Source organism: Urocitellus parryii, chromosome 1 (genome assembly GCF_045843805.1).
Source record: "Urocitellus parryii isolate mUroPar1 chromosome 1, mUroPar1.hap1, whole genome shotgun sequence".
Classification (NCBI taxonomy): domain Eukaryota; kingdom Metazoa; phylum Chordata; class Mammalia; order Rodentia; family Sciuridae; genus Urocitellus; species Urocitellus parryii.
In genome coordinates this window covers 250,522,080-250,548,933 of record NC_135531.1, presented here as the reverse complement: position 1 = coordinate 250,548,933, position 26,854 = coordinate 250,522,080, and the positions used below count along the sequence as shown (strand labels likewise).

Genomic DNA, 26,854 nt, shown 5'->3' with positions numbered 1-26,854 from the left:
TATTGTCTTAGAAATTGAAGTTTTAAATCTACTAGCATTTTAAAAGTTCTATTGGGTTATCGGTTTTCATAACGTTTTGGTATTTATTTCATTTTTAATGAAATAATCTGCCAATGTCACTTAAAATTCAAATAATGTTAAAAATACATTAAGGAAAAGTCCCAGTCTCTGTCTCACCCTTAACCCCTGCCAGTTGTATTCCTCAGAATGCTCCTGAGAGGCAATTATTTTCAACTCTTTTAGCTATTTCTTTTGGAATTTAACCTCATGCTTCTAAACAATTTTGCCTTTTGGTGCTGGTGCTGTTGTGATGCTGGGGATGGAACTCAGAGCCTCATGCATGCTGGGCCAGGGCTCTACCACTGAGTCACACTCTCAGCCCACTTTGTTAATTTTTCAATTTTCCACCTTCTCTATTAATTCCTGGTACAGTAAACAAGGATTTAGCTGCTACACATTCTCCTTCTTTTTCCTACCCCCATTCTTCCAGTGAAATCACAATTCACTTTTTAATATTAAGTGTCTACATTCATACCTATGAATGCGTACCTTGCTACGATTATGTTTACTTTCTCATACAATACTTTTTAACCAAACATGTACTAATCCCTTTTGCAATTTTGTCTTCTTTCCCATATTCTTGTGCTCACAGAATTAAAACTCTCTTAATTCTTAATTATTTGAGCAGGGTTCTGCAAAATAATGAAAATAAATAAGAGTGGTTAAGGCTTCTTCATGCTTATCTGAGAGTTGTCTTGAATGCAGCCCTTCATGAAAGGGAGTTTGTCTTTATGGAGACAGGAAGTGGAGTTTTCACTCTAATTTAGGCAGGAGACCAGGTGAGATTGCATAGTAGCTTGATTGACAGCTAATTTTCCAGATAATTCTATGCAGGTCCTGCTGTGCGAATTTCTCCTCACATCAATGAGAGCCAGAGTGGCCTGAGGGACGAGCAGGAGCTTAGGAATCAGGGAGACTTCTGTTTGTTCCCAACTCTGCAACTTGCTATCTCTCTGACCTCTCTGAATATCCTCATCTGTAAACATGAGATAGCAAAATTGAATACTTATTGTGTACTTGCATCACAGTAAGAACTCAGTTCTGGAAAATTTTAAATTGCTTTCAAGTCAAGTCTATTGGGTAGCAAGAAGGGAGGTGTTATTCTATCCTCAAGACCTGACACCAGATCAGCAGCTTCTGAAGTCATCTACCATTATTCTTTGGGTCCTTCCCAGTTTGTCCCTAGTTTTGCTTTGATTCTAGGTGACGTAACTTTCTGCTGTTGTTTTCTAATTTCAGCAAAAACCTTCTAAAAGATCTAGCAGCCAAGGCTGCTCCTGACCTGGGGACATGTACCACAACCCTCTCATCTACTGTACCTGCTGGGACCCCTGGAACTTGGGATCACGGAAGCTAATCAAGACCCTTCAGCCACCAAACAAGGTCCCTACCAGGAAGTCCAAGTAAGGATTAACTGGGATGGGGTAGGGGCAGGGGGCTTGGGTTTCATTTGCAGCCTTCTTCTTGTCACAAGTTTTCAAAAATAATAAGCTTGGCTGCAAAATCCCAAATGGGCCAGAAAGCCTAGCTTCACACAGCCTTCTCTGCCAGCCTGGCGGGGGCTATGCGCTGATCTCACCAGTCCTGCCTGAGGCTCAGTGTTGTTTTCAATGAGGACATCTCAGTGTTGGTGCAGCAGGGAAAATGCAGCTTCCAACTGAGAATCTTTGGTGGCAGCTGACTCCTCCCTCTAGGACAAGAGCTCTGGGGGATGAGCTGGGCTGCTAACCTGGGGACTCCCCAGCACAATGGACAAGTGCCAGGGCCTTGGGTCTGAGGTCTTAAAGGCCTCAGATCTTCAAGACATATATTTCAATTTGGGGTCCTGTGAGTATGTACTTAATGGAGAGTATTGAAACGGGTTTTTGAATTTCCGTTGTTCTCTTTTTGAGTTACTTATTTTTCACTTTTAGGTCAACTCCTCTTCTACCGGCTACAAAAGAACAGAATTACCTCCAATCCCCACCATCAACAAAACCTGTTGATGTCCCAAAGTACGTATTTCTGGATCTGGGAGGCAGGAATGGTTTGGGGCATGTGAATGAATTAATTCCCAACATACCCGGTCCTGCCTGACTTGAACTAATCTGCTTCCAAGGACATCAGAGAATTGTCGGAATCCATTGGAATTTCCCTTAAAACTTCAGGCCCTGTGGGTAAATCCTATAGTCCTCCGTATCCATAACTCCTGAAGTCACTACAAGTGAGCTCTCAGCAGGGAAGCCCTCCTTAGCTCTTTCCTGCCTTACCAAGGACCATGCTTTTCACAGTTCTGGAAACTTGGTGAGCTCCCATGGTAGTTATGGTGGTGACTCACCTTCACTGATTACATTCCTGCACCTAAAGATTCTCTATAGATAGCCTCTCTGTTTTAATCACATTTGACAAGTCACAAGAAGTGTGACTTAGCTTTAGGTCTTGTCAGAAATCTTTGTATATCATTTATTTATTTGCTTGGAAAATGTTTATTGAGCACCTGTTATTTGTCAGGGGCTGTTTGGGGTACAGGAGACACAGCCATGAACACAATGTGTCCCCTCCCTTGAGCTTTCCAGTCTAGTGGGGGTAGCGACACTATAGAGAAAAATAATGCAGGCCAAGGGCGTAGGGGGTGTGAGGGTGCCGTTGTTGTCCACAGGAGGTCAGGTCAAGTCCCTGTGTTAAGGGGATGGCTGCAGCCACACTGAGGTCTGGGCCAAGTGCTCCTGGCAGATGGAACAGCAAGACAGAGGCCCTGTGTGGGCAGTTGCTTGTGTGTCTGTCCTCTTCCAAGAAAGCAAAGAGGTCAGGATGGCATGAGTGGGTGGGGGGGGGGAGTGGTGGAGATGAGCTCAGGGACCGCAAGGAGATGATGTGGTAGAACAGACAATGCTCATCCCCCTCGGCTGCCTTCCAGAGATGTCCACCTTCGAATCCCTGGAAACTATAAATATGTTGTGTGGTTGCCAGGAGGACTTAGGGTTGCTGATGAAATTAGGGCTGTTAATCAACTGACCTTGAGTTGGAGAGACTATCTTGAATTTTCCAGTTGGGCCCAGTGAAATCGGGAAGGTCCTTTTTACATGAAAGAGGAAGTCAGAATGTCAGAGTCTGAGGAAGAAATATGACAACAGAAGCACAGGTTGGAGTGAAGTGATTGTTAGTTTTGAAGTTGGAGGAAAAGGCCACTAGGGACACAGGAAGCTTCTAGAAAAAAACAGTCTGGTGACCCCTTGATTTTAGCCCAATGAGTCTCATTCAGACTGCAGCCCCCCTGAGGCTGTGCCTCAGTGGGTTCCCTAGTGTCTTCATCAGCTTCTTCACTGCTGTGACTAAAGGATCTGACCAAAACAACTGTGGAGGAGAAAAAGGTTATTTGAGGGCTCATGGTTTCCGATGTCTTAGTCCATAGAAGGCCGGCTCCATTCCTGGGGGGTCTAGGTGAGGCTGAACATCATGGTGGAGAGTATGGTGAAGGGAAGCATCTCATATGGTGATCAGGAAGCAGAGAGAGACTCTCCACTCTCCAGATACATAGCCACGCCCCCAGTGAACCACCTCCTCCAGCCACACCCCACCTGCTTCCAGTTACCACTCAGTTAATCCCATCAGAGATTAGTTCACTGATTAGGTGAAGGCTATGACCCAATTCTTTCTTCTCCAAACCTCCTTGCATTGTCTCACACATGAACTTTTGGAGAACACCACATCTAAACCATCAAACCCATTCACCCTGGGAGTCCCCTAAAATTCAGATGATCAGAGCTCCAAGAAGAAGGGTCAGATGATGATGTATCAGATGCAGCTCCTAAACTTTGGGCTTGCCTTTGCCCTCGAGGTTTTCTGAGCATTTCTTTCTCTTGCAGAGCGAAAACCAACGTAGGAAGGCAAGAGGAGGGTTGTAAGTCACCTTATGTGAGTATCAACGGGACAGGGTCACAGGACATTGATCCAGCAGTTGCCCAGTAGGCCCAGGTCTCTTACGCATGCTGTCTTCCTGAATCTTTGCATGCTCCTAAGAGGAGGTGCTGTTATCATTGCACAGCGTGTGTCTGGTCAATGGTGGAACCACGACTTAGCCTGTCAGGCGTTTGCTTGCCACTCTATGCTCATGCAGGGCAAGAGTCCCAGGGAAACCCGACAGTGACAGCTAGTCCAGGCCAGGGTGTAGCTTGTGCCCAGGTGCAGGAAGCCTCTGCAGGTGCACAGGAAGCCACAAATCCCATGGCAGGGGATGTCAGGACACCTGAAGGGACCAGCAGTGAATGCTGGGGAAAGAGATGGAGAGCAAACCCAAAAGGCTCTTGACACCTACCTTGGAGTGTGGGCCTGATCCCTGCTCTGCACAGGAGTGTTTATGGGTCTGACACAAGCACAGAACCAGGTAAGAATTACGTTTTAGGAGTGGAGTTGTGGCTCAGTGGTAGAGCACTTGCCTAGCATGTGTGAGGCTCTGGGTTTGATCCCTGGCACCAAAATAAATAAATAAGTAAATAAACAAATAAAATAAAGGTATTGTGTCCATCTACAACTAAAAAAAAAAAAGAATTACATTTTAGAAAATGTGCCCTCTGATGGGATATTATGGGAACCTTTTGCTATTTTTCGCTTTGCTTCCCTCCTGCCACCATACCCCACAAGAACCATGTACTCCTTAATGACCAGGAAGTAAAACACACAAAAACATAATTGCCTCTCCAGGAGGAGAGGATGATGAACTTAGGGAAGTGATTCTGAAGGCAGAGAGGCCAGCTGGGAGGGTGTCATTAGAAACCAGAGCAAGATGCCTACAGCCTTGGGTGATGTCCAGGTGGGTGTAAAAGAGAGGGCCAGGTGGAGATGCTCTAGGAGATAATGTTGAGGGGCCTCAAGGTGATTTGGCAGCTCCAGAAGCAAGGATCTCATTCTGGTCCACACCAGCTGGTAGCCCTGCCAGGAATCTGACTTGGCATCTCGTATGGGAAGGAGAAGAAACCGACATTTTCGTTTTGTTTTTTTGCAACCATGCTAGTCATTTCTTTAGGTTGTTTCACTTTTCCTCACAAAAGCTTTTTGAGAGAGAATTATTACCCCCATTTTTCAGATGAGAAAGCTGAGACACAGAGATGTTAAATAACTAGAGAATTGGTGGCAGGTCTGTTCAATTCCAAAACCTGAGCAGTTTCCACAATGGCTCCATCCAGCATGGAGGATGCAGCGGAGGAGCAGTTGAGCATTGGGATTGGATCTCAAAGATCTGAGGGTGAATGGTAACTGGGAGAGGGTGCAGAAGGTACTTGGGTCCTGGAATCCCATCTCATGACTCTATTTTTCAGATGATAAGACAATGGTAGACTTGGAGGACTCTCAGGGCTCTAAGTCTACAATTTTACTTTATCTTCTCCATTGGCACTCAGGAAGTGATCAATGTGTTACCTGGCTATCAACTTGCCCGGAATCGGGAACAGATTTCTGTCACCTTGGGGGATGAAATGTTTGGTAGGAAAAAGCGGTTGGAATCTGAGATGATGGACAAATTCAACATGTCCAGGTAATGTCTTAGGACCAGCATCCAGCTCCTCTCAGCTATCCCACCTGGCCTCAAGGACAAGCCTCTGACATCCTTGCCTGGGCCACTGGGCCACCTCTCTTCTGCCCCCTGTTTCCCAATCCTGCTTCTCTCTACACCCATCTTGCTCTGTTCTGATCCCATCCATGAGTGAATCCAGAGGATGGGATGAAGATGGAATTAGTGTGATTCATACTGAGGAGAGTGATTGTTCCTGTGGGTGAGAAACAGGTGACATATTCATGAATGAGTCTAGATTTAGAGTATGTAAATTAGAAGTAAAGTCAGTTTTTGGAAGACTCAAGTATGCACTTCTTCTTTCACTATAAATAGTCTAAAAATACCACTCAATTCATGCCTCTGGGAAATACAAGTACAAAGTTCCCAGCGCCATTCCATTGAGCACAGTCATCTTCTGTCACTGAAGCACACCCTCTGGCTAGCCTACAATGCCATACGAAGCATAATCCCACACCTTTTAATTCCACCTCCTCAATTTCTCACTCCTATCTTCCTTCCTCACTACCCTGAGTTCAGGCATCCTTACTTCTTACCAGCTCTACTCTGAGTGTCTTTTCCTTCAGACTTTAGTCTTTTGTCAGAATTATTTTTCTAGACAGACATCTAAAAGACCAATAACAGAAAACAATGACAGAAAACATACACGCCTTCACAATCACTTACCCATTTGTCAGTGTGTAGAAAGGACACAGCCAAACCATTAGTAGGGTTAGTAGAGATTCAGGTTGAGGGTCAAACTGTGCTTTGGAGTTGCCCGGAGTCCTCTGACCTGGCCCAGAAGCCAGACCAAGTCCCCATCTTCCCATCCAGTGGGATTATTCCATCTCTGTCCTCTTTTCTCTGATCATCCACAACCCTCAGCAGGAAGAGAATGGGTCATGTACATGTACTTGCCAGTCACACTAATACCCACAGCTACTTTGTGGCCTCCTAAGAAGTTTGCCACCAGTTGTGGCATAATAAAACATAATAGCCCATGCTTGTCTCATTCCCTGGTAAAGCTGTCTGCACATTCCTTATACTGAAGCTCATGTTCAGAAGACAAGGGTTCTGCATTGTTCGACTTTCTCAGATCCTGTTACCCTCCCCCCAGATCCTGTCTTGTTTTCTTACCTCACATGCTTTCATGCCCAATTAGACATAGAGAAGTGTTTGGCCAAGTGAACTCCCTTCAGTTTCACTGCACATAGCATTACTTGCTACTCTGTTTACTCTGGCTCAACCAGATAGAACTGAGTAATTTATACATATCATGGCAGCCTCAGGCCCACAAACACAGTAAATAATTATCTATTCTGAAAGTCACTCTCTTAACTCCTCTCTTAGTCCTATTTCTGGCCCATTTCTTGTGTATGATTCACTGTCCGCATGAATCCTACTCCCCGCCTTCTCATTTCCTAATCCTCTGAACTTAACCCTGCTGCATTTCAACTATCATGATCAAGTCAAGGTAAAACCCTAATCAATGTCAGACATATTCCTATTTCTCTTTACTCAATAGGGTACCAAACCACCCTGCTCCCTTCTGGCCAGGTCACCCAAAAGGCTAAATCTGAGGTTCAACCACTCAACTGCAACCAACCTTCTCCAAGAGCACCCCTCCATTCTGTCACGCCTACCTCATAATGATGGAACTAGTACAGAAATGACCTGGTTCTAATCATCCCAGGGCCCTGACTGGCCTGCAATGAATTATAAGTTCTGTAGATAATAGAAGAATTACTTCTCCCACAGGACCAACATAATTAGTGACCTTGAAGAGCAGATCTCAGAGCTGACAGCATTAATAGAACAAATGAACAGAGACCACCAGGCTGATCAGAAATTGGTGAGTGATCCTTGCAGTAGCCAACATCTTTCTGGGTGGGGTAAGACTAATATTTTCAGATCACCAATGTGCCAGGAAGACACCAAGCACTTTATTCCCATGAACCATGTTATCTAGATGATAGAACTCTGAAGATAGGACCATGCAACTGATAGTATCTCTCTGACTCCATCTTCATCCATAACAACAAGCACTCAAGGTTTAACTTGTTCATTTCTGGGAGTTCTCCAGGTGTCTTCCAGTGAACCTCAGTGGAAGTGAACCTCCTCCCCATACTAGGGGGCACTGGTCACTCCTCATCTGGCCTTTGTGGTGAGATCAGCTTCAGAGGTTGCCAGGATCTTACCATTTTCACCCACATGGAGGAAACTTCCAGTGTTGCTCAAATCTTCCTGGAGGCCTCCAGTGCCCACTGTGTTGCTATTAAGCTGTTGAAGGTCACTCTTCAGAATCATTTCTATATGAAATCATTTTTATATGCTTCCTGGGATCTGCATAAGTGATACTTCTTTAGATTTTATTACCCACTACATCATGGTCCCTTTTTCCCCACCTTAAGCAGATATGCCTGTTGGTCTGGGCTAGAATAATAGAAGTATGCTAAAAAATATCATCCCCAATGTAATTGACACAAATTTGTGAGATTCTACCCCCCAGCAGGCAACCTTTCACTCTCTGGAATATCCTAGGTATGTTCAAATCCTACAGGAACCCAGCTTATGACCCAGGCTGAGATCTCCTCCACTACGGATTCATTATCTTATTTATCTGAAAACTCTGCCAGGTTGATGTGTCCTTCTACAGAAAGAATATTGAGGCTCAGGGAAGTTTTATCATTTGTATAAGGTCACAGCCCAACAGTAGTGTGTTGTTGGGTAACATGCACATTGTGACTTATAAGCACAGGCCCTGCTGAGGACAAACATGCAGAGACTGTTTCCACGGAGGGACCTAGATTGTGATCTTGAAAATACCCCACTTTGGGGAATATCCTAATTTGTGATGTGATCCTGTGGAGGAGACGTGCTGGCTGCCATCATGCCTGTCACCCCTGGGGCCTGACCCCTTGGTTGTACCAGGCAGTCTCTGGCTCCTCACCTCTAGTCAAAGGCATTAAATCCTTATCTCAGCTGACTGTTGGGACACTGACCAGAAGATCTGGTGTGTTAGAAGGGAGTCACCTGAAAGTAAGCAAATCCTATCTGCTGGAACCCCACCATGCTATCCACAGGACAGGATAACACTAAGCCTTAAGTTCCTTAAAATCAGCATCTAAGTGTTAGTTCTAAGCCAAGTCCTTTGCTCAGTAAAGGATCTCTCAATTGAGTTATTTATCCAGAAACCCAAAGGCCAGTCTTACAAAGAAATGTCAGTCCAGCAGAAGAGACCAGACCAATCTACAAAAATCAATTAATCAAAGAGATGGCCTACAAGCACCAACATTATGCACTGATTAAGTATAAAACAACAAAGAGTAAGGCAAGAATTGTTTCATTCCCTTGATAATAGCATGTTCTCTGATATTGCAAAACACAACTAGGGGAGGTGTGGGGTGGGAGGCATCCCCTGTGATTTGGAAGACTTTTCAGAAGAAGCAAATCAGAGTGGGGCCTAGGTTTTCAACACAGTGTTGTTTAATGATGACTTCATTTTCAGCTTTTTAATGAAATGGAACTCCAGTGTGCTGAGATGAAACAGAACTTTGAAAACAAGAACAGGTATGCTTTCTAGCATGATCCCTGTGTGCTGAAGGCCTTAAGGCTTCTGCAACAGTCTACAGAATTTCAGTTCTCTGGAACTTGAGATGATGCAAAGTGGAATCAGAGATTGGGGGTCAGTGAGATGAGTAAAGCATGAGTCACTGGACAGCAGGATGGCCTAATTTGAGAGCACTAAAATGAAGCACAGAAAAGCTATTCCTGCTCTTGTATTTTGTCATCCATTTTTTTCGCTTTGATTATAAATTTTGTTTGTTTGTTTGTTGTTGACAGGAGCCATTTTTGTTCTCTGAGACTTCAGAGAACCTTTGTGAACAATTTGTTCTCAGCACATTCTTCTCCTTTTCCTCTTCCTTCTTTTTCTCCTTTTCTTATCTCTTCCTGGCTGCTAGGTTGAGACCTGGGGAAACTAGGAAGAAGGGAGAGAAGGAGAAAGTGATTGACAAATCAAGGGGAAATGAAAAGGAGGTGTATTGTCTGTGGGAGTGAGAAGAATCTCAAAGTTCTCTTCTAGGCTACCTGCTGAGTCCCAAAGCAGCCTCAGCAATCCTGGTGGAGAGAGCACTCCTAGTTGAGTCACACATAGCCTTTTGATTGTTAGCTACTTTTTAAGAGATGTTTTAGCTTTTTCACAAAATTGAGGTTAAAGTCCAAAATTCCCATGTACTGAGATGTCTAAATAGTCTATTACAATTTTGTTGTATACGCTTTTATTTTTACATTTTTTATTTTATTTATTTATTTATACTTTTACTCTCTCTATATATTTTCCTCTCATTTGTTTCTTTGGAGTGTCTTTCTGTCTTTTCTCGTGCTAACAGCCAACTTCATTTGATTCCTTCTTCACTCTTCTTATGATGTAATACCTCTACATTCTCACTTCCTACCTCATATACATCACATCCTATACCCCCTTCCCCCGGTTCTCTCTTTGTCCACCATTAGAAACTGTAGACCCTTTTGTATTTATTGTAGCTGATAATGGAACACATCATTTCTGTTTATTGGAACAAAACTATAATCATTTAAATAGAAGCCATTTGATTTACGGCTGCAAATTGTTTGCATTGTGTGCTGTTAATATTGATCTCTCCCTGAAAGGTGAGGTACTGGAAACCTGTAGGGACACTATAAGTCTATAGGGTAGAAACTGTAATACCTCGGATTCACATTGCTAGAGTGGAAGACACACGAACAACATGAAAAAGCAAGGGAAGAAAGTGCCCCAAACAAACCAAGATACTACAAAAATAGAATGCATTGACAGCAGTAGAATAAATGTCAGAGAATGAGCTCAGAATGTACATAGTTAAAATGATTTGCAAAGTAAAGAGTTATATAAGCAAGCAAATACAAGCAACAAAAGATCACTTTTGTAAAGAGATAAGAGAGCAAATATGGATAAGAAAGAGAGATTCTGAAAAAAAAAAACACAGAAATCCTTGAAATGAATTAAACAATAAACCAAATTAAAAACTCAATAGATCACTTGGAACACAGAACCTCAGTCAATGAAGACAAAATATATAATCCTAAAAATAAAGTTGACCACATAATGAAGATGGTAAGAAACCATGAGCAGAACTTCCCAGAATATTGAGATAACATGAAAAGACCAAATTTCAGATTTTCTGGGATAGAGGAAAGCACAGAGACACAAGCCAAAGGAATGTACAATTTTTTCAGTGGAATAATATCGGAACATTTCCCAACCCTGAAAAATGAATTGGAAAATAAAATACAAGAGTCTTATAGGATACCAAATGCACAAAATTATAACAGATCTACACCAAGACACATTATAATGAAAATGCCTTCCATACAACATGAAGATAGAATTTTAAAGGTCTTAAGAGAAAAGTTTCAGATTAGGGGGAAACCCATTTGGATCTCAGCAGATTTCTCAACCCAGATTCCTAAAGCTAGGAGGTCCTAGAATGACATATTCCAAGCTCTAAAAGAAAATGGATACCAAGAATCTTATGTCCAGCAAAATTAAACTTCAGATTTGCTGAAAAAATAAAAACCTCCCATTATAAGCAAAAAAATTAAAAGAATTTACAATAAGAAAGCCTGCACTATAGAACAATTCTCAACAAAATATTCCATGAGGAGGAATTGAAAAACAACAATGATAATCAGCAAAGGAAGGAATTACATAAAGTCAAAGCTAATCTAAGGAGAAACCAAGTCAAGTTCAAAATCAAAAATAAAACAAAATGACCGGGAATACAAACCATATTTCAGTAATATCCCTGGATGTTAATGGCCTAAACTCATCAATAAAAAGACACAGACTAGAAGATTAGATTTTAACAAAGACTCAACAATATGCTGCCTTCAAGAGACTCATCTCATAGGAAAAGACATCCACAGACTGAAGATGAAAGAATGAAAGAATGGACTATGTAAACAAGCAAGGATTTCCATCCTCATATCAGATAAACTGAACTTGAAGCTAAAGGTAATCAGAAGGGATAAAGAAGGACATTTCATACTGTTTAAGAGAATCATTCATCAGTAACACATAACAATCATAAACATTTCTGCCCCAAACAATGGAGCATCTACATACATCAAGCAAACATTTCTCAACTTCAAGAATCAAATAGGTCACAATAGAATAATCCTGGGTGACTTTAACATACCTCTCCCACCCCCTGGATAGATCTTCCAAACAAAAACTAAACAAACTATAGAACTTAATAATACAATTAATAATTTAGACTAAACAGATATATATATATATATATATATATATATATATATATATATAATATTTCATCCATCAATAGAGATACACTTTATTTCACAGTAGCACATGGATACTTTTCTAAAATAGAGCATATGTTATGCCACAAAAGCAAGACTTAGCAAATACAAAGAAATAGAGATACTACCTTGCATTCTATCAGATCATAATGTAAGGAAATTAGAAATCAATTATAAAAAATAAAAAATAGAAGCTATTTCAACATCTGAAGACTAAATAATATGCTAGTGAATGAACAATGCATAGTAGCTGCATCAGGGAAGAGATAAAAAATATTCTTAGAGGTAAATAAGAATAGTGATACAACATCAAAAACTCTGGGACATTGTGAAGGCAGTGCTAAGAGGAAAGTTTATTGCACTGAGCTCATTCGTTAAAAGAATAAATGTCAACAAATAAGTGACCTAATATTACATCTCAGAGCCCTAGAAAAAGAAAAATAAATCAATACCAAAAGTAGTAGAAGATAGGAAATTATTAAAATCAGAGCTGAAATCAATGAAACTGAAACACAAGAAACAATTGAAACAATAGACAAAAGGAAAAGTTGGTTCTTTGAAAAAATAAATAAAATTTATAAACCCTTAGCCATGCTAACAAAACTAAGGAGAGAGAACACTCAAATTATTAAAATTCATGATGAAAAAGGAAATATAACAATGGACACAATTGAAATACAGAAGATAATTAGAAACTATTTTAAAGTTTATATTCCAAAAAAATAGAAAGTTCAAAGACATCAACAAATTCAGATTTGCTGACAATTTCAGATTTTCTAGAGACATATGATCTACCCAAACTGAGTCAGGAGGACATACACAATTTAAACAGATTTCAAGCATTGGAATAGAAGAAGCCATCAAAAGCCTACCAAGAAAGAAAATCCCAGGACCAGATGGATTCTCAGCCAAGTTCTATAAGACCTTTAAAGAAGAACTAATACTAATACTCCTCAAATTATTCCATGAAATAGAAATGGAGGGAACCCTTCCAAACTCATTCTATGAGGCTAGTCTTACCGTGATACTAAAACCAGACAAAGACACATCAAGGAAAGAAAACTGTATACCAATATTCTGATGAACATAGATGCAAAAATTCTCAATAAAATTCTGACAAATCACATATAAAAACATATTTTAAAAGATAGTACACCATGATCAAGTGGTGTTCATCTCAGGGAGACAAGGTTGGTTCAACATATGAAAAATCAAAAAACATAATTTATCACATCAACAGACTTAAAGACAAGAGTCATATGATCATCTCAATAGATGCAAAGAAAGCATTTGACAAATTACACCTCTTTATGTTCAAAACACCAGAAAAACTAAGAATGGTAATATCTCAACATAGTAAAACTATCTATGCTAAGCCCAAGGCCAACATCATTCTAAATGAAGAAAACTTGAAAGCATTCCCTATAAAAACTGGAACAAAATAGGGATGCCCTCTTTCATCACTTATATTCAATATAGTCCTTGAAACTCAGGCCAGAGCAGTAAGACAGATGAAAAAAGGGATACAAATAGGAAAAGAACTCAATCTATCACTATTTGCCAAGGACATGATTCTATGTTTAGAGAATCCAAAAAATTCCACCAGAAAACTTCTAGAACTAATAAATGAATTCAGCAAAGTAGCAGGATATAAAATCTATACCCATAAATCAAATGCATTTCTATACATAAGCAATGAATCCACTGCAAGAGAAATTAGGAAAACTACCTCATTCACCATAGTCTCCAGAAAAAAAAAAATGGGAATCAATCTAAAAGAGGTGAAAAACCTCTACAATGAAAATTAGAAAACAGTAAAGAAAGAAATTGAAGAAGACCTTAGAAGATGGAAATCTCTCCCATGTTCTTCGATAGGCAGAATTAACATTGTCAAAATGGCCAGACTACCAAAAGCGTTATATAGATTTAATGAAATTCCTATTAAAATCCCAATGTCATTCCTTGTAGAAAGAGAAAAATAATCTTAAAATTCATTTGGTAAAATAAGAGACACAGAATATCCAAAGCAATCCTTAGCAAGAAGAGGGAAGCAAGAGGCATCACAATACCAGACCTTAAACTGTATTACAAAGCTATCATAACAAAAATGGCATGATATTGGCATCAAAATAGACATGTAGACCAGTGGTGCAGAATAGAAGACACACAGAGACAAACCCACATAAATATAGTTATCTCACACTAGACAAAGGCTCCAAATACATACATTGGAGAAAAGATAGTCTATTCAACAAATGGTGAAATCCATATATAGCAAAATGAAATTAAACCTCTATCTCTCACCATGCACAAAAATCAACTCAAAGTGGATCAACGACCTGGGAGTTAAACCAGAGACCCTATGCCTAATAGAAGAAAAAGTAGGCCCAAATCTTTAACATGTTGGCTTAGGACCTGACTTCCTTAACAGGATTCCTAAAGCATAAAAAATAAAATCAAGAATCAATAAGTGGGATGGATTCAAACTAAAAAGTTTTTTTTCTCAGCAAAGGAAACAATAACATGAAGAGAAAGTCTACAGAATGGGAGATAATATTTACCACATGCATCTCAGATAGAGCACTAGTTTTCAGGATATAAAAAGAACTCAAAAAAACTTGACACACACACACACACACACAAAAAAAAAAAAAAAAACAAAACCCTCAAATAACCTAATCAGTAAATGGACTAAGGAACTGAACAGACACTTCACAGAAAATATACAGTCGATCAACAAATATATGGAAAATTTTTCATCATCTCTAGTAATTAGAGAAATGCAAATAAAAACTACTCTAAGATTTCATCTCACTCTAGTCAGAAAGCCAGTTATCAAGAATACAAACAATAATAAGTGTTGGAGAGGATCTGGGGAAAAGGTACACTCATAAATTGCTATTGGACTTCAAATTGGTGCAATATCTCTGGAAAGCAGTACAGAGATTCTTTAGAAAACTTGGAATGGAACTACCCAGCTATCCCATTCCTCAGTTTACACCCAAAGGACTTAAAATCAGCACACTATAGTATCATGGTCACATCAATGTTTATAATAGCTCAATTCACAATAGCTAAGCTATGGAACCAACCTATGTGTCCTTCAATAGACGAATGACAAAGAAAATGTGGTGTATATATTTAATAGAATATTACTCAGCTTTGAAGAAGAATGAAATTACAGCATTTGCAGGTAAATGGATGGAGCTGGAGAACATCATGCTAAGTAAAATAAGACAATCCCCAAAAAACAAGGCCAAATGTTTTCTGTGATACGTGGATGCTGATCCATAATGGTGTGGGGGAAGAACAATGGAAGAATGGAGGGACTATAGATTGGGCAGAAGGAAGTGAGGGAAGGGGAGGGAGCATGGGGGTGAGACAGATGGTGGATTGAGACTGATATTATTACCCTGTGTACATGTATGATTGCATGAATGGTGTGACTCTGCATTATAACCAAAGAAATGAAAAGCTGTGCTCTTTTAGTGTACAAAAAGTTGAAATGCATTCTGCTGTCATGTATAACTAATTGGACAAAACCAAACCAAAACAAACAAACAAAAAAACCCGAAAAACCACAATGAGATACCACTCACCTATCAAAAGCTATTATCAAAAAGAAAATAGATAACAAGGGCAAGAATGTGGAGAAAGGAAAGTCTTTCACAGCACTAGTGGGAATCATGTAAATGGGGACAGGCATTATGGAAAATAGTATGGAGATTCCTCAAAAAATTGAAACTAGAATTGCCGTATGATTCAGCAATCCCACTACTCGTTATTTACCCCCAAAGATCTGAAATCAGTTCCCTTAGGGTTGTGTGCATCCCCATTTTTATTGCACCACTATGCATAATAGCCAAGATACGAAATCCACCTAAGTGACTTTCATTTAACATGTGTCTGAGACACTGCCAACACCTGCCTCTTAGGAGGGTAGCTGGGAAGACCTTGGGGTCTGAAATTATCCTAATGTAGCTAACGTAGCTCAGTTTCCAAGTGAGCTGTAAGCAGACTGCTGACTGTTTGGGTCAAGTCTGCAGCTGCTGCCAGCTCCCTTCAAACAGTGCCTGCAGAAAACAGGAAACCGCGCACCTCTCTCTGAATAGAAGCAAGGGACTGCTCCAGGAAGCGAGGGCTTCCTCCAGTGTGGGTGAGGGGTGGGGGTCAGGCCAGGGTGGGGCTCCACCCTGTTCACTGGTGATTGTGGTTTTCTGTATCCCACAGGGAGCTCAGAAAGGCTCACAGAACAGAGCTCAGTGAGTTAGAGAACAAGTACAAAGAAGCATTGAAGGCAGAGAAGGCAGCTTCACGGGGAAAACTAGGTACCCTCAGGGCCTGGGTGGAGGGAAGAGGGGCTGATAGTGTGGGTGTGGGGCCGGGGCTCCCATGGCCACGGATGGGTGGTAGCTAGGTAACCAGAGGTTTCTTCCTGAAGCTAAGGGGGGGGGGGACTGAAAAAAGGAAAGATTATGTCTACCAAGGTCCTTCCTTTTCCTGGAAGGTCTGAGGATGTCCCTTCATCTTGAGTCTCAGTTCCTCATCTGGGAATTGAGAACAAAATATCTACCCTTGTGAGTATGAAGAGAATCTGAAAACACTTTGAAAAGCACATTCCTAAGTTCTACAAATATGACACTGTTACAATTTGTTTGTAACAAGTTTCCTGACCTGTATACCTGTACTGTTACAAGTTTCCTGACCTGTAACATGACAGGGTTTTATTCATTTCTTCCTGACACACTGCCACTGTATAGCCTTATAAAGCAGAGGGTTGTGCTGACCATTTGACCTCACTATTTACACTGCCCTCCTGAAGGGTGAAGTGTGTAGCCTCCTGAATTCTAGGTTCATGGACTCATCTCCACAGAGGGAAGAAGTAATGCTATAGGGCCTTCTTCCTTAATTCTGCTCCAAGTTTTTAAAAGATCCTATCTTACACTTTTCTCATTTTCCAATTTTCTCAAGAGAGCATGTATTGTTTTTGTAGTCATGGTAAACTAAGAAATGTTACCTAAAAGAGCAGCAGATACATGCCACAAGCTTTTGTTCCTCTTTTCCCCACAGATGTAGCTCAGCCCCTGGGATGTCTTTAAGACTTTGTTAACAAGAAGTTTATTTGTCAACAAATAATTTGTCCCCGGAAACCCCAGTTCCACAGGTGCAGGGTGGAGTCCAAGCAATTGAGTTTTGAAGGTTCAAGGGGAATTTCTGGGGTGCTTACAGGCCTCACAGCTGGGAGGAGGAGTTGAGGGTGGGGAGCTGTGCTCCAGAGCTCACATTTGAGTTTGCAATGTGCCTTTCAGAGGAGTGATGATGACCCTGTTGTTTTCCTTTGGTCCAGAGGAGATGGAAAAGGAGTATAAGTATTTGAAGAATATGTTTCATATGTATCAGGTGAGACAGAGCTCCTTGTTGGCTTCCCAGAGTGAGAGAAGTAAGTCTTATGCCTGGCTGACAACGTTGAATCCAGAGCTCTTGCCCGAAAAAACCATGTCCTGAGACTCCAGCATCCATAGACCTAAGTGGCATTTACTGTACCCAGGAAGAAGGATGGACCCAATGGCTTCCATGTATGACAGCCCAGACTGTAAAGAGGCCTATTGACAAATATGTTTGTGGTTATACCACAAATTATTAATTCTGGTATTCACTATTATTGTTCACTTAAAAAAAAAAAGTAATGGGAGTAACCAACAACAGTAACATTCAAAAGAAAGAAGTGTTACCATCCAAAGACAACCTCTGCAAAAATCTGTATTCTTTTAATGTATTAAATCTGTGTATAGTTTTGTACTCTCTTTTCACCAGGCAGAAACTTTTTTCTCCTTTTTATTGACTAGATATTATCCTAGTGAAAACATGTATTTCACTATTCCCCAAAGGTTGTTGTTTGAGTTGCTTCCAATTGCTTGATGAACTAAAAAATAAATTAATTAAAATTATATATATATATATATATATATATATATATATATATATAAAATCACTTTAAACATCTTTGATTCTGGCAGTGCTAAGTCAAAAGGATTGAATTTTTTTTTTTTTTTTTTTTTTTTTTTAGTACTAGAAATTAAGCTCAGGGGGGCACTCAACCTCTGAGCCACATTCCAGCCCTATTTTGTATTTTATTTAGAGACAGTGTCTCACTGAGTTGCTTAGCACCTTGCTGTTGCTGAAGCTGGCTTTGAACTCACGATCCCTCCTGCCTCAGCCTCCTGAGCCATTGGGATTACAGGTATATGCCACCGTGCTCAGCAAGGATGAATCTTGTTAAGGCCTTTAGTAGATTTGGCCAAATTGTAATCCTAAAAATCTCTGTCACACTGCACTGTACAAACTGAACATGGAGTACGTAGCCATCTCGGAGCATAACCCATCCACTTAATCAGCTAATCTGATGAAGGCCCAGAGTTAGAGTATGATGCCTTGCGAGGGAGATGAGTGGAACAGGAGATGGGAAGTGGACAGGGGAAGGGCAGACTCAAGCCCTCTTCCTATTTAACTGTTAAATATAGGAACCAACTAGTCCTGTTGCCTTGGGACTGAGAGTTTCCTGGGATTCCAGACTTTATTGCATATACCTGGGCAGTCCCAGGCAAACCAAGACAGGTGGTCACACCCATCAAAGGTGAAACACCAGCACTACCTCTGAAGCTCTATGTGCTACTGACAGTTTCAGTTTTGAGCTTATATCCAAAATCTGACCAGATTTATGACCAGATGAACTGTCCCAGGTTCCTAAATTTACTCTGTGTTTATTTCTGTCTGGGCCTCTCCAGGCCACTTGAACTCTGTGGCAACCACGTTGCCCACTAGCATGAAAATGAGGAGAGAGAACCCATCAGCCTGGTCCCAATGACTCCACGGGGAACTGATGCCCCAATGAGTGTGGCTCCTGATGCTTTCCCTTCTGGGAACTTCCTAGCATCATTGAGATGCCAGACATCACACTGTGTTCTAAGTCTTCACATTAACTCCAGGCATTTCTCTTCTTTCTTGTGTGCCACTGAAGAGTGACTCATGGTTCAGCAGGAGCTGACATGGGATTCTCCCACCTGGAGAGCCTACCTGTGTTCAGTGGAAGCCCAGTTCCCACAGGGCAAAGGCTGCTCAGGCGTGCATGGTTCTCCCCTGACCTTTTGGGTTCCACAATTCTCTGCTGGATGGGGATGGAATTTACTTCCCCTATGTCATCCAAGGAGGGGCCTGTCAGTGAGGGAAGCTGCCCAGGGCAAGGGCCTGTGCGTAAGGGGGCCTCTCTAGTGTGCATGGACAGCTTCTCCAGGGCTTAGGGCTCTTTTCCTCATGGTGCCTTTGGGACTCCACAGGACAGCATTTATGATGAAATAGAAGAAAAATGGTCAAAGCGGAAAGCAGAATGGGAGAAGGATGAGAAGTTGGAGCGGGAAAAGATCCTGCTGCAACAGAGTGAGTACTACAGAAATGTTGGGCTTGGGGGTGACAAGCTCAGCAGAAAACTGCCTTAGGCTTGGCCTTGACTTGAGGGACCTTGGGTTTACCAAGCGTGACGGCCCCACATCAGACTCCTGAATCGGAGGTGTTGTAGTCATCAAGAAAACAAAATGGCACACACTATGATCCCAGCAACCCAGGAGTCTGAGGAAGGAGGATGGCAAGTCCAAGTCTGAAGCCAGCCTGAACAATTTAGTGAGACCCTGTCTCAAAATAAAGAGTTGAGTTTGCAGCTCAGTGATAGAGTACTTGCCTAGCATGCGTGAGGCTCTGTGTTTAATCCCCAGTGCCACAAAACAAACCCCAAGCAAAAAAAATCTCCCATGTGATGAGAAGGGCAGGGTCCTTTTCAAGTTTACACACCTGAACTAAGGGGCCTGAGCTTGTATCTTTCAAACTCACTGGTTCCAAGTTTGCCTTGAATCATGGACTTGAACAAGTGTTGTGACCTCTAATAGGAATGTAGACTTAATATCTAGTTACAGGTGAGCCCAAAGCTCCAGGAGTACTTCAATTAGAATTTGAAATATTCATTTTGGGGAGAGAGCAGGGATGAACCATATTAATCCATTATAGCAAGAGCTTCCCTGTCCCCATGTCCCCCCAAAGGGAGCCATGTTTGATAAAGCTTTTGAATATGTTCGACGCTTAACCTAGAGTTTGGATCTGTAGCACTTCCCACAACACTGAGCTTCTTCATTCATGGAAGAATGTACAGAGCAATTGGTGGAGAGGAATAGTCGAAGGAGGAGTGGGCCCTCTACAAACCTATTCCTCTTATCTTACATTTATTCACTTTAAACCAAATTACTCATTCAAATGCAAAGACTCATCATTCTGGTGGGGACTCTGGCTGGGGTTGGGATGTGGAGCTGCTCCTGTGTGTTGCTCACCTCCCAGACTTCTACATTCTTACACAACACACATCTAGGTTTTGGAAAACTAGAATTTATGCATCCCATTCCAGGGTTTCCTTGTCAGTCCAGAGAATTCCTCCAGCCCCCAGAATTGCCACACAGAGGGAATTTGTGTTTGTTCCTTCCCCGCCTTCCTCCTTTGTAGTATTAGGGTTCTGGTGGCAGATTTTTTGCCCAGAAAAAAAAACAAGGTAAGCCAACCTCAGGGCTTTAGGACAAAATGAATGATTTTGCTGGAGAAAATCAGGTAAGCCAAGAGCTTTAAGACAAGAGTATTTAGGAATAATAAGCAACACATCCAAAATAAATAATGCACACAAGAACCACAGGTGGTGACAGTAAATCTCATATGGCTAACGTGATCAAGGACAACCATCATGATCACCTCTTCCTCAGGCATTTCCAGGTCAGAGTCCAAACACCAGGCTGAAAGGACTGGTCTGAAATTGCTTGTATCTTCAAATATTCTGGGTTTCTCTCTGTACTTGTTTTTCCATATTTACAAATAGATGTGCTTTTTCACACCTCCGCAGAACACAAGATGACAAAAAAGTTCGAGTTAGAGTCAGAAGAAGAAAAAAAGAAAATAACTGAATCCTACAGTGCTTCCATTGAGAACCTCATTATCGAGAAGGAGGTAGGTCAGGGAGCACTCGGTGGTTTCATGTGTGTGGTCCAGGCACCGTAGCTGTGCCTCCATAGTCAGGAATCTTTTTGTGTGACTGATGGGCAATCCTTGTCCTTACCCAGCTTTCCTGGAAATAAAATCAGGTAGGTTGATAGGCTTGCTCTCCTTTAGCTAGTCTTACTACTTGTTTGTTGAAATGAAAATCTTAAGTGATGGGAAATAACTGAATGCTAAATATACAGAACCTGAAATCCCCAATTTTACCAAAATGCCATCTCTGAATGTCTTTTTCATTCCTGACTATAGCAGAAGAGAAAAGGCATTGCTGCAAACCAAACACATTTGGTCACACAAGACTCTTAGTAAATAATTAAGGAGGTGAGGGTTGACTACTTCTGCTAGCCAAACCTCACTACTGCTAAAACCTTACTTCTGAGACCAGGTAATAATGAAAGCAGGTCTCAGGCCAAGTTTTGCTATACTTATGAACATTTACTCAGCAACTATGCATTAGCAAGCAGCCCCGACATTTCATGCCACCAGGTCTCTGAACTTTTAGATGCACGGAAGTTTTCCCAGTGACAGGCCTGATGGCATCCCAGAGGCAGAACTTGGCACCCATTATCATCTGCATCAGGCAACCAGAGCATGTCCTTAGCAGGACTCAGGGCCACCTGGGATCAAGTCCTAGGATCATGCTTAAGTGGATAGCTACAGACTTTGTTACATTCTTGTACCACTTTTGGGTAAAATGTTTTCCCAATATTTTGGATATTCTACATATTCCATTTTTGTGTTCATGTTTAACCATTATGCTAATCCAAAATCCACTAGGTTCACCAATAAAGTCAATTTCTGGTATTGACTATTATTAATGGACAAAACAACAATGAGATGGGGTCGGGTTTGCAAGTGTGTATAGGGCTCCTGAGGTCTGGAGGGCAAAATCATTGGAATAAGAAGTAGCCATTCCTTTTGTGGAGGGAGATTTGATCTGTATACATCCTTTCTTTCTTCTTCCTGTTATTTCTCTAGTGATGCTGGCTGTAAATAGATCTCTCTCCCTCTCTCTCTCATTGAGCTATCATTTATACTTAGCAAAACACACAGACTTAAGTGTGAAATTTGATAAGTTTTGACATTGTCTATTACAATGCCACAAAGATCTATTTTTTTAGAAACTTCATAATTTTAATTTTTATGATTTTATGATCCATTTTGAACAATTTGTGTATACAGAGTGAGGTAGATACCATGGGTCACTTTTTTACATATGAATATTTAGTTGTTTCAGCACCAATTTTTTTTTTTTAACCAAAAACAAAACAAGATTCCTTTTCCCATTGAGTTGCCTTGGGGTCATTGGGGGTGGGGAGTCAGACTCCATTCTGTTAAGACTAATTGTATTCACTTAGGCCCACAAACATAATGTAGTCTTACCTATTAGAGCTTAATACCAAATAGTTAAGATCATCTAACTTTAGTAATGTTTTCCAAGATTATTTTCCCTCATTCTTTGCATTTGAATATACATTTTAGAACTAGCTTGTCAATTTAGAATTAACTTCTCAAGAAAGCCTGTGGGCATTTTGACTAGGAATACATTGAAAATAAAGATCAATCCACGCAGAAATAAATCCTGAACAATATTGAATCTGTACACTAATTTAAAAGCTTTTGATAAAATCTAATTTATTTTATATTTGTCAATGTGATAGTGTTTAATATAAGATTTTCATTAGTTAACTTCAAAATGTCATATTATTTGTTGATAATGTGTGTATCATTATATTGATATATAAGCTTTAGTAAATATTATATTCCTGAATCCTCTACTGGCTTTCTTAATTCTCCAAAAGAATATCCAGAGCCAATAATATTGTTTTTAGGAACTCTTGAAACAACATGAAAGCGACACCCTGCAATTACAGGAGCTGAGGAAGACCAAAGCGGTAAGCTCTTCTGTTTCTTCCTATGGAACTGATGTCTGGCAAATATATCAGTGAAAGATACACTCTCTGTAAAATGGAACCTATGGTAATTTTTCCAAAACCCATAAAAGATGCAAGACCTAAAGCTAAGTTTGCTAGATGAAATAAGTTAAAAAGTGATCTGGAATTGTCCGTAAAACAAAAAATACCTGGTACCCTTTTCAAAGCCAGATTTGAGCACATACATCAACAGCATACCATATGGTCATCAATGTTGAATGAATTCTATTTCTAGCAAAGCTTAAGGAAGGATTTTGATTCATGAATGGCCATGTTCTTTCCTTTGAGCTCAGAAAAATACAGAACTTCCTTTGCCTACGGATCTCTGGTTCCAAGCTCTGGGTGTACCTCAGATGTGATAACTTTCTTTAAAAAAAAAAAAAAAAAACTTTTTAGCCACAGATGGACACAGTACCCTTATTTTGTTTATTTATATGTGGTGCCGAGGATCGGACCCAGGGCCCCTCGCGTGGGAGGCAAGTGCTCTACCACTGAGCCACAAGCCCAGTCCCAAGTGATAACTTTCTTGTGGGTCACTTTATGGAGACATCTGAATAGAAGCTGTCCAGACCCACAAAAAAAAAAAAAAAAAAAAAAAAAAAAAAACCTGTGGTTCTTTCTTCTTTGAGAATTTAACTTGGATCTAGAATGGATATGTTTGAGATAAGCTTCATTTATGCCATTTCTGTTGCTATTAATTGATTTTTCTCCTCATTCGTGGTCATATTTTCTTGTTTGCTTGCCTGGTAGTTTTTGATGGTGCCAGCCACTGTGAAAGTTGCCTCGTTGGGCACTAAAATATTTTCATATTCCTTTAAATCTTCTTGAACTCTGTTCTGATACAGTTAAGTTACTTGGAAGCAGTTTCACTCTTTCACATGCAATGCATCAGCCTTAGCATTGATTTTATGCTTTGCTGATCTGAACTGAAGCAGTCCAGGGCAGAGCTGGATTCCCGGTTCCTGAGGTAACACCTTTCCAAATGCTCTCCCAGCGCCCTTTGCATTAGACGGCTTCTTCTGCTCTGGATGGTGAACTGCTCCCAGGACTGTGTTGGCCCAGGGATTATCCCTCTTGCTCTTTTCTTTCCCCAGCTTCATCTCCTTCTATTTCTTGCCTCCATCATTCCACCCCAGCAGCACTGAATTCCTTGCCGTTTCTTAAAAGGCCAGGATGCTCCTACCTTGGGTCTTTGTTCTTGGTGATCTCTCTTCCTGAAAAGCTCTTTCTCAGAAATCCACATGGCTAACATTCTTTCCTTCTTCTGGTCTTTCCTCAAATACCACCTTTTCAGGAGCCACCCTATTTAAAGGCCTAGTTCCCTGCCCAATACTTCTTGTGACAAATACCAGGAATGTCTCTCCTGGCCTGAGGTGAGGTCACTTCCTCCCTGAGCCACTCACCTCTGGCTTTCACAAGTGTCTGCTTCTCCCCCACTGGTCACTTCTCCGTCCTCTTTGTAGGTCCTCCTCCTCCACCTACGTTCTAAGCCCTGGAAAGTTCAGGGCTTGGCCCTGGGTTCTGTTTCTTTTCCTTCTCGCCCCTTTCTCCTTTGGGAGTTAATTATTCACACAAATGTAAATGCCATCTCTGTGCTGCTGACCAGATGGACTCCTCCAGCCCCGGCCCCTCCTCTGAGACCCAGGCTGCATATCCAACTGCCCATTTAGTGTTTCTACATAGGTGACAATGGACATCTCAAACCTCATGTGTCCCATTCCACACTCTTGATTTTCCTCCCAGGATTTGAGCTCTCAAATTGTAAATCTCCCAGCTGTTCAAACTGGAGTCAAAGTCGTCCTTGATTTCTTCCACTCTCCCTCATCCATGCATCAGCATCAACCACTCCTTCATAGAGCACTCTATAAATCCACTTCTCTCCAGCGCTGCCGTCTCCCCCAGTCCATTATTTCTCACCTGAACTACTGTAATACTCTTCTCCTTGCTGACCTTGTTTTCTACCCTGTCCCTTCCAACCCATGTTCCACAGAGTAGTGAGATGGATGCAAACAGTGAGAACCAATATAAACACTCCTCTGCCTAAAACTTTTTGACCCCCACCCCCCATTATTCTCGAGTTACCATGAATCCCAGGTGTGGCCTGGCTCCTCTGCGTCTCCTCACCGTGGCCCACTCTCCTACTTGCGGTCTCTATTCCAACCCTACTAGTGTTCCTTAAGGATTCCTACGCTTTTTGCCTCCTAAGGACTTTTGCACAGTTTTAGGTTTATAGAAAAATTAGGGCAAAAATTACAGGTTCCCTTAAGCTACCCCTCAGAGTTCCACCTATTATCAACATCTTGTACTAGGATGATATATTAGTTTCAATCTACCAGTTGATGCTAATGCATTATTATTAACTGAAGGTCCATAGTTTACATTCTTCATTCCTTGAGACATACAGTCTTTGGGTTTTGCCTAATATGTCATGTCATGTATCTATAATCACTGTGTCATACAGAATAGTTTCACTGCCCTAAAAATTTACCCTCTGCCCCACCTACTCATTTCTCCTTTCCCCTTCCAACCTCTAGAAACCACTAATCTTTTTACAGTCCCTAGAGTCTCACCTTTCCCAGAATATCCTATAGTGGGAATCAGTAGTAGGTTATTAACAAAAGACTCTTCAGTGAATGAATGGCGGATTGCCATGGTAACCATCTGTTTGAGCTCTGGTGAGAAATGGCTCTGTGGCAGTGATGGTTGTGGCTGAAGGGGAGGGTATGTAGCCCGGAGAGACAGCAAATGGCCAGAATTTACTGGCCAAGGGTGAGTAGCTAAGGTTGTTGCTCTGCCTTGTAGTCCAGGTGCTGTGGAGAAGAGAATAAATAGGTAACATGGGCTTGGTGTCCTGAAACAATTTCTTGTGCAGATCATGGAGGAAGAGTTGCACACACAAGCTATTATTCTAGAGTCGCTTAACGCGCACCTCTACCAAACGCAGATGGAACTCCAGAAAGAGGTGAGTCCTGGCTGAAGAGAGGACAGGGGCTGGGAGAGGAACCCAAGTGTCTCTGCCATTTGGCTAAATGGCTTCATGCTGGGTGGCTCTGGGGAAGACTGCTTTTAAATTTTGTCTTTCCAGAAAGCCACAGTGGGAAATCTTGAGAAGATGTTCCAGATCAAGCTTGCTGAAGCTAATGAAAAGCATAAGCACACCATAGAGAGCCTGACAGAGGAAAACCTTCTTCTAAGGTATGGATGCTGTTGGCTGAGCTCTCTTTAGGAGTGGGAGGGCATGTGAGTGAGGAATAGGTTCAGAAGATAAGCCAGGTACTGCTTACTGATGTCAAGACAAGAGGGAGGTTATGTCACTAAGCTTGGACACAGTTATCTGCAGAGGCCAGAGTTCTTTTGAGATATGTCTGGACTTCTCTCTCTTGCCTGTTATGCAAAATGACACAGGAAGTGCATCAATTTCTGAGTTTTTTTCTGTTCTGTGACTGAGGGTTGTTTGTCAAGTCCCTCTTCTCTGAAACACTCGGTGGCTTTTGTATTAGACACAGCTGCTTCTGGTTGCTCTGGAAATCAACTTCAGAACACAGAAATCGTACTGTTACCTGAAGAGACATCTTAAATCGCTCAAACAAATTTTAGTCAAACTTTACTGAAGTTACTTGTTGCATTGATTCCATAGAAAAATGCCTCATTTGGCAATTTGGTCACCCAAATATCACATTTCACTAAATTCAAAACCACTGCAAGTGATGAGAGACTGACCCTACCCACACACCTGTACCCCCTTCTATCCTTTGAGTCTGTCGTGATATATCCTTCCTTTTACAGGCAAAAGATTGCCAAGAATGAAGAAGAAGTTTATGAAAGACAATCTGGAACCTTGCCCTCTTTAGCCAGTTATGAGTATAATTATGATTATGACATTGAAAACGGCAACAAAAAACAAGAATCATAA

The 26,854-nt window shown here is 41.2% G+C and overlaps 1 protein-coding gene across 1 annotated transcript; it reads left to right on the top strand.

The window, feature by feature from the left end:
* The first annotated feature begins 1,350 nt into the window (after positions 1-1,350).
* Positions 1,351-26,854, top strand: Flacc1 (flagellum associated containing coiled-coil domains 1). Its single transcript, XM_026405359.2, has 14 exons — positions 1,351-1,463; positions 1,974-2,054; positions 3,906-3,954; positions 5,436-5,569; positions 7,343-7,436; positions 9,093-9,154; positions 16,157-16,254; positions 17,274-17,326; positions 19,261-19,360; positions 20,856-20,959; positions 22,840-22,902; positions 25,814-25,903; positions 26,027-26,151; positions 26,728-26,854. The coding sequence occupies exons 1-14, from the start codon at positions 1,351-1,353 to the stop codon at positions 26,852-26,854; spliced, it is 1,293 nt and encodes a 430-aa protein (XP_026261144.2).